General features: G+C 40.3%; 1 protein-coding gene across 1 annotated transcript; it reads right to left on the bottom strand.

Annotated features, from left to right (window-relative positions):
- Positions 1–940: 940 nt before the first annotated feature.
- Positions 941–7,324, bottom strand: LOC100145110 (uncharacterized loc100145110). Its single transcript, NM_001126625.1, has 6 exons — positions 7,299–7,324; positions 6,919–7,132; positions 3,153–3,258; positions 2,968–3,074; positions 2,138–2,310; positions 941–1,314 (listed from the first exon to the last, which is right to left on the bottom strand). The coding sequence occupies exons 2-6, from the start codon at positions 7,022–7,024 to the stop codon at positions 1,039–1,041; spliced, it is 768 nt and encodes a 255-aa protein (NP_001120097.1). The 5' UTR covers positions 7,025–7,132; positions 7,299–7,324; the 3' UTR covers positions 941–1,038.
- Positions 7,325–8,435: the final 1,111 nt, after the last annotated feature.

Here is an 8,435-nt window from a genome sequence, read left to right as displayed (position 1 = left end):
ACCATGCCCTTTTGGCAGTTAACATTCGCAACCTCAACAGTTATCACTTCTAGTTAGTATAATGAGAGATGGGGAAGGGCATTTTGATTGGGAAGCCATGAAAGGCAGGGAAAATTGTGTTGTGTTCATGGCTTAGTGGGCCTTAGCCTAAAGGCTTCACTGCCAGCAGTCTGTGTACAAGCCCAAATGTGGCGATGTGGCCTGCTATTAATTATAGGCAATTCTCCTGGGGCTGACCCATGGTCAGAAGCTTGAAAAAACTTTACTTGACTCTTACATGCTTGTTGGACCAGAACACTCCGAAAATAGTCCCTAGATTACACTTCTTACCAGCACAGTTGTGGAGGCCAGTTTTTCACCAACATTACATTTTAACATTAATAACGATTGCTTAGCTCCCAGGACTTAACCTTTTGTATATATTAAATTAAACCTAAAGGTTTGTTGAGGGTATCTTTTATAATGTATGGGAGGCAGAGTCTTCTGTTACAATACTGGCTGGAGGCTCCTGTAATTAATAAAGGATTCACTCCAGAGATGCAAGCAAGTCATCTATTGATGCATTTGTCTGTTTCTCAACCTTTTTATTCTGGCTGCAACCAACAATGCTAGGAGTCCATGACAAATTTTTGCTCGAGCTGGCTGCTTCCAGCATGAATCAATAATGTGCTATTCAATACTGACAAACAGCATTACTAAGTTGTTTGCAGTAGGAAAAATGCTACTAATTATACTGCAAAAGAGAAGAAAAAATGAAAATAAAAAAAAAACTATATAAGAGGGTTCTTCTCTCTTCCCCCGCCCCCCCCATACTACTGTTTGGATACATTTATATCCAAAATACTTCCCCTTGTAATGCTAGTCTATGGGGAAATTTGAAATTCAAGACCTTTTCTTGCTTTACTTGGCTTACTAAACTGAAAAATATTTGTAGAAGTTGTTAAACACACATTCTTTATTTCAGCAGAAACAAATTTCACCCCAAACAAAAATAAAGATCCTTTGTAAATTGGCCTCTAAATTAGAGTTTTTGAAAAATTAAAACTTAAAAGGCCAGAGCACAGGGGTCCGTTGGACATAACTTTGGTAAGCTGCTTCACTGCCCCATCTTTTCAAGGCTTGCCTCTCAAGAATTGGTATTCCACTCACATAACTGAGCAAGAACCACACAAAAACTGGAGATATAATGCTCACAAGTTGGAAACCACTCAGAACAGTGGAAGCAGAAAGGAAGAGCCCACTCCACTGCAAGATCTCTCCAAGGTAGTTTGGGTGGCGGCTGTATGCCCACAGACCACTCTGAATAAATGTACCCTACAAAGAAAGCAAAACATCTGGCTTTAAATAAATGCAAGGAAAGTAAATGGAGTGCTCGGTACAGCATAAACATTTCAACTTCAAAAAATGCCAATCCTAAAGGACAATTTCCCATATATTAAATAAAGGATAGATTAGTAATTTAGCCACTAAGGAAATAGCTGTGTCACACAAGGAAAATAATTATTGGTTGGTTGGTTGTTACTACCCATGTAGTAGCAACTACTAATCTAATTGTATGGGCAGATTATATAGTTTAGTATTGGGAAGTCAACTTGATTCTCCACAAGCAGCTACTGACAGAATATGAAGTTTAACCAGTGCAGGTTGCACCCCATTGGTTTGGCATTCAGGCTAATGTCAGAGTATATGTTCTGGCAACACTAAAAAACACAAACACTAGAAAACACTAAAAGCAAGAACCACCAGTTTGTTTTTTAGGGAACTAGAAAATAGTGTAAAATTAGGAAAAACTTAAATCATGTTGTGTACATGTTTAGATTTCACTGTAATATGAAGCAGCTGATTTTATTTTTTAAGCTATACCATTATTACAATTGGTGATAATGATTAATGTACTCCCTATTGTAAAGTATAAGGCACTGAGGAGTTCATGACCATATAAAAGCATGTTTTATACAGGTCATAACTTCAAAATGACCTATAACGTCCCATATTTTACAAGAGGGGTACATAATTATAATACACAAGTTTTGTGACAAATTAGATCTCTAGGCACTGTTTATAAGGATATTTACAGGATATTCCTAGCGCTTGTGCATTCTATTTGTATAATGTATTTTGTATGTGCAAAACTAACCATGTTGTCAGGGTCACTTCTAAAGCTCCACTTCTGTTGATCTGCAGTCGCCTGCGTTATAAACCCAACTGTCCATAGCGACCAACCCAAAAAATCACGCAGTCCCAGTGGCTTGTCTCGCTTTTCCAGATTTAACATCAGAGATGGCAGAAGTGTTACAAATATCCAAATACCTGAAACAAACAAAATGAAAGCAATTACAGCAACAGGTGTGGTTATGGCTATATTAGCTAGTTACTTCTTTACACATTCTTACATTCACCTAATAATTATTATGTGGGCAGAAAGATGGGTTTAATCTACGTGCCTGATGCATAGACAACATAGACCAGCGATCCCAAGGCAGTGGCTTTTGAGTAACATGTTGCTCTCCATCCCCTTTGATAAAGTAGGTGCCCATTGTAACTTGGAGGCAAATTAAGGATGAAAGCACATAGGACTAGCATTTTGCCCATTATCCAGCAGACTAAACTAGAATGGCTAGGGCATGATTTAGTATATGCAGCCAAGATGGTTTAGACCCTTGAGGAGTATCCAGGTCAGCCACACATTGATCACAAATAAAATGCTAGTTATTTCCCAACATGCACTACCTGCCAACAATGTTCCTGCTAAGTCCTTCTTGGCTATGTGGGCAAAAAAAAAGTTCTTTAGTTTGCACATTTTTAAAAACTGCTCAGGTCAGAATGAATACAAAATGTTGTATTTCTTTGTAATTCTTTGTGTGCACTGGACTCAAAATTTGTGTACACGAGCATGAGATCTGATCTTAGAGGGAACATTGCTTGCCAAGCATCCATTTACAAACACAGCACCTTATGCCTCCTCACCTTGCATTGTCCAGTAAATGAGGAACGTTCTGGGGTTATCACGCACGCCATTGAATCGCCTGTCATGGCCATCACGCAAAATTCTCAGGAACAAAAATGTACCAAGTCTAGGATAATAAAAATAACTGATGTTGCAGGCAGCCCCTTAAATACAAACTCACTAGTCTCACAATATACCTTCTCACCTTACACCCCATATTGTGATCAACCCTGTCTGGATCTGTTGCCGCAAATATCTTGCTCCTGTCCATTGCAGGCTGAGATGTGCCAAAAGGATGAAAGTTCCACTGCCTGGGGAAATATCACATAAGCTATAATTATCCTTTATTTTTAGGATTTGGGCAAATAACAAATCTTATACAAATGATTTAGCCAAACCCGATATGATGGCTGAAGTTGAAGGAGACAGACCATATAAATGATATCTTGAGATTATTAGGTTTTTGCACCACCCCACCAAACCAGCAGTAATGGTTGCACCCAATGTTCTGCAGAGAAGGACTTGCTGGAGATCAGAAACGGTTTCCTCCTTCGTGAGGAAACTTTGGGCGACTTAGCGATACGTATGCCTTTCCACTGGCGATTCACATTATTACAGGAAGATTAGTTGCTTGCGGTAGCAGAGATTTAACAGCAGGTGACTAATTTCCCTGTGGAACATCACCCTTAATGGCTGTGAGCATTTTATGTTTTTTACTACGGTCTATCGAACTGCTCTAAATGTATAAAAATCACATTACATGGAAACCTGCATGGACAAATGCTCTTTGGTTACCATAAATACTGGTATTATATAAATCAGAAAATATAGTCAATAATTTTGTCCAAATCAATAAAAAGTCCGTAAAACTTGATCCTACACAGCTATGGCCCATTTTTAAGCTCTGCAGTTCTGTAGAATGAGTAATATAATGAGAAGCAGATTTCATGGGGCAGATAGCAGTTTCCACAAGAGAAAATATTTATTATTCATGAAGTTTTTGTCACTTTCTGTCAGTTTTTCTCCCTTAAATATTCAGCAGAAAGGCATAGCCTGTGGGCAAAATCTTTGCAAATCTGCCATAAACTGAGCTGGCAAAAATGTTTTGGAGCTGGGTAAAACATTTGGTAAAGGTTGTGGGAAAGTTTCACTTGCTCAAGAATATTACTTTGCATATTTATGTGTGGGGGAAAAACATTAACCACTGGCAAGAAAGAGTGAGAGACATTTCTTAGTAAATATGCACAATACAGCCCAATAACTGGGTGAAATTCAGTACTATTTGGCTCTTAAGTGCAGGTTTAAATTTCATGGCTTCAAGCCCTAGATTCACACAGGACCACTGTGTAATCACCCACAACTAAGCGGCAGGGGTTCATTTCTAACCAATCAGTGACCTGTCTGGCCCCACATAAGGTGCCATGCTAGGGAATCAGTAGATAATGATGTTGATGTAAGAGCCTACGCCCCACTCCTAGTTTCATTTAGATCCATAGTGGCAAAGCAATAGTACTTGGCAGCCTTCCATGTGGAAGACCAAATCACACAATATTTACCAGCAGCCACCTTTTAATTCAGACTACCATTAAAATATTTTATTCAAGAGGACACTAGATCCCTATTTAAGGAGAATATTTTACTGGCTTTCTATTTTATAGATAAAGGTTTAGGAAACGCTTACTGAGGAAAAACTTTTATCAGCAAAAGGCAATTTGGCTGTAGAGACTGATTGGTTACTTGACCTTTAACAAAGTATATAATGCTTTCTTGTACTAACCTTTGTACTATTATATTTACAAGATGGGACCTTGCTCTTTAGTAGTTTATTGGCTTTCAGAGAAAATATATTTCTATTAGGACAGAAGAGCTTCTCAGTGTGGATATCCCTGGCAAAGCCAAACAAAGAAGCTAATAGTCTGAATCTTGAAAATATGTGCACTCATGAGAACTCGGATGAACGCATCAGCATGAGTGCTAAAATAAGTGCTACACATACATGAGAAAAAATTGTTTGTTATAGACATAGATTAATAGCAATTTTAAATAGATTAGAGTTTTTGTGACCGGCTCAGTAGTATGCTTTACAGAGTTTAAAAGGAGTTTTTTAGTGCAAACAATAAGATTTTATTGATTTTCTTTAAAAAGTTATCACTATAATGTATTTATGTATTTGTTTCCCTTCTGTAGTTGTTGTCTAATAGAAACCATAAAAGAATATGACTGAACCCCTACCCCCCCAGCTGTTACTGGTTATTGGCTGACTTGGCAGTTTTACCCTCTGCTCAAGCTGCTACTACGTAGTCTGTAGATTCAGGCAAATGCCATAGACAGTCACTATTTATTGGACTGGTGGGGTCTGTTTGGGCCTCTGTGTACTTGAAATGCCAGGGTCTATTTTGAATCCCAGTCCAGACCTTGTGGTCACAAGCTTTTCTTATCAACTCCTACAGTCCTCCTATTATGTTATAACCCAAAATCTATTAAACCACTGCAATTACTTTATAAAGCAGGCAATGCTCAGCACCTTAGGTTGCCACCTTTTTGCTCCAATATTACTGGCCTTCAGGTCAGGGGCAGACAGTGACGTCACTTGGGGGGTTCGGGGTGATCAGGTGACAGGGTGGGAAATGGGTGGGATAGACAGAGAAATAGGTGTGACAGAGGCGGGCCTTTGTTTATAAGGGCTGAGCAGCAGCAGAGAGGGTCTGAGTCAGGAAGGGATTTATAGGTAGGTTTGCCATCCTTACAAATTTACAGGCAAGTACATTGCCAATAAATTTGTATTGCAAGCATCAACCCTAGTTGGTGATTTGTTAGGCTAGGATGGTTAAATACGGCTAGGTGGCAACCCTATCAGGTCATGTTTTAAGATTAGAAAAGTACACATCGCTTTATTATTAGTAAAGCTAGGTTTGTGAATAAGGCTGAGGATTTTGTCTTGATGCTTTGCAGGTGTCTACAGCACTGCCTGCAACCGGCATGCTCTGTATTCATGAGTGCCGGCTGGGGAAGGCACATAGGCACAACCCTCCCATCAGAACGGACAGGGACAGGGGTTGGGCAAGCTTGGCCAAGATGCACCTGGATCCTTGGGACCAGTGAATGCATAGTAGAGTGAAGTCAGCCCATGGGATACCCTGCAGGTTGCTGGTAGGATTTTCAGATGTGGGTATAGATGCAGGTCTTATATTATCTATATTTTAATCCTTTACACATTTTTTCTACCCCCACCCACTTCTGATGAAGTCATTTGCAGTTTGGTGGTCCGGGTCATGAATAAGGCAGCTGTAAATTAGGTAGCGGGTCAAAGCAAGTAAAAATGTGGGTTGTGGGTCTCAAAAATTGGTTCCTCACAGGACTCTAACGATATTACTATTATGGGCATGCTCTGGTTCATGGCACCCAAAACAGATGCAAGAAACCAAAGTGAGCACCCGCAGCCTGAGCTTCTCTAAGATGGTGGCATCTAGGGTCCAACCTCAAATATTACAAATACAGGTGGGTGCCTAAATAATGATCCCCCAAGTGAATATCACTTTATACATCCTTTAAATAAACATATAGGCTGTCCAATTATGTACTGATTATATAATACTTTTGCGAGTATATTCCTTATTAGAAGGGGTCTGTAGCAATAGTGTTCATTTAAGAGAAGCAGAAACTTGACTGACACAACAGGACAAACACTGGAAGAAAATTTGTCAACTAAAGGAATGCATGACACGCATGCGCAGTAGACATATCACGCGGCAAGATCCCGCCCCAGTTGCTAGGTTACATAAAAGCGTTTATTATGTAATCTAATTTGTCGGTGCAGCTTTCAATTTAGATTCAGCCCCGCCACTGTAACTATAGGGCGAACCAAAACGTTACTACGCAAATAATTTCCAATTCTGAATAAAGTATGAAATAATGACTCCTGTAGCAAATATGGTGGAGTTGCGTATGGGATAAGGGGGGCAGATTCTTACCAGCCAAGTCATAAAACTTCTCCGTGTGAAGCAGCGCGGCTACAACCCACAGAACCCACTGAATCCCGACACTCAGCCCAAGGCAGGCAAACAGCGGCAGCAACATGCTTACAGCGATCCCAGTCAGAAGCCGCGCCGACTTCTATAGCCAATCGCTGGGAGCTTCTTTACCTGGGCTGTGCGACTGCCGCGTCACATGACGAGAGTGCAGCCCCTGTTATGAAACAATGATAGTTTCTCTTACACAACAAGTTGGAGATCGTGTGACTGTGAGAGAAGGGAGAAATCAAACTTCTCTACGTGCCTTTAAACTATAATTAGTTGAGCTTGAGCAAGAAATATGTTCACTACAAGTATATCATTTGCTTCCCCATACTTGCCTTAAGGCAGTGGCACTTGTGGCGATTGTCCCCTTGATGTCTATACTGGCTGGTGGCAAAATAACCCAAAGTGTGTGAGATCAGTATCTCACTTGTGCATAAAGTGATTATCAGTCCCTTGCCACTGACTAGGGTTGTCTCCTTTTCTGGAAAACTAAACTTGTCTGTACTTCCTATATTTTTACCTTATTAATAACATTGGCATTAAGCATCATTTTTAAAATAACAAATTATTACCACATCAGATTTTATTGGAGCTAAATGATGCCACATTTCTGAAACAAATACTGGCTTTTCAATGTTTATCTGGGTCTTCCCTATTAAAGGAGACATATCCTATATAAATGATGAATGTACCAGGGAATTATACTCTTCTAGATATAGAAGGATTGTGCTTAAAAAAGTTGTGTTTCAGGCTGATTTATTGAGAAATTCCACCAAAACCCCACTAGCCCCGCCCATCTGTTTTCCACTTCCTGCTGGCTGAATTCTCTGGATGAGCTGGGGGGCCAGCGGCCCTCTGTACACTGCACTGTAGGATAGGAAACAATCAGCAGCTAGGCTGACCTGATAGGGAACTGAAGCCTGTCTGTGCTTGTGTGACTGCAGGGCTGTGATTGGCTCTCCCCCTCCTACTGTGCTTCTGGCAGGGACCGTTAGGACACGCCCACTCTTCATTTCACACTTGACGGAGAAGTGAGAGGATCTATAGGGAGCTCCAATAAAGGGGCCATTTTTACAGAGAGGATTCATTTTTAGCCCAAAGGGAAACCAGCACCGGATATTATTCATAATTGCCTACAAAATAGGCGTTTTTCCCCATTTATCCAATATGTCTCCTTTAATATCACTGGAATCAGGCATCATTTTTACCAGTCAGGCCAGTTAAACACTATCCAAGTGCACTAGAGTAGTCTTATATGGCAGTCCATAACAAGTAGGAATTGAGAGCACAATCATTTTGGTTCTTACTGGGCCCCTCCAGCTTCTCCCAGTGGGCATTGGCAATTTCAGGTCATATCAGGTGGCCCCAGTGTCCAAAGCAATCATACGGCATATTCCTAGGTTTAAAGTTGAAGAAAAGCCAGTGGACATTTAGCTGTGCTGGGTAATACACTTGTCCATATAATAACATGG

Source organism: Xenopus tropicalis, chromosome 2 (genome assembly GCF_000004195.4).
Source record: "Xenopus tropicalis strain Nigerian chromosome 2, UCB_Xtro_10.0, whole genome shotgun sequence".
In the NCBI taxonomy this organism is placed as follows: Eukaryota; Metazoa; Chordata; class Amphibia; order Anura; family Pipidae; genus Xenopus; species Xenopus tropicalis.
The sequence above is the reverse complement of the archived record's forward strand: the minus strand, read 5'-3'. Positions and strand labels throughout refer to the sequence as shown.

What these genes read in the sequence shown, in the direction of transcription:
- LOC100145110 (NM_001126625.1), bottom strand. Translation starts at nt 7,024, where the DNA reads ATGTTGCTGCCGCTGTTTGCCTGCCTTGGGCTGAGTGTCGGGATTCAG. An exon ending in ATCACAATATGGGGTGTAAG is followed by an intron (nt 3,075 to 3,152) that starts GTGAGAAGGTAT and finishes TTATTATCCTAG; the next exon opens with ACTTGGTACATTTTTGTTCC. An exon ending in GAAGTGACCCTGACAACATG is followed by an intron (nt 1,315 to 2,137) that starts GTTAGTTTTGCA and finishes CTTTCTTTGTAG; the next exon opens with GGTACATTTATTCAGAGTGG.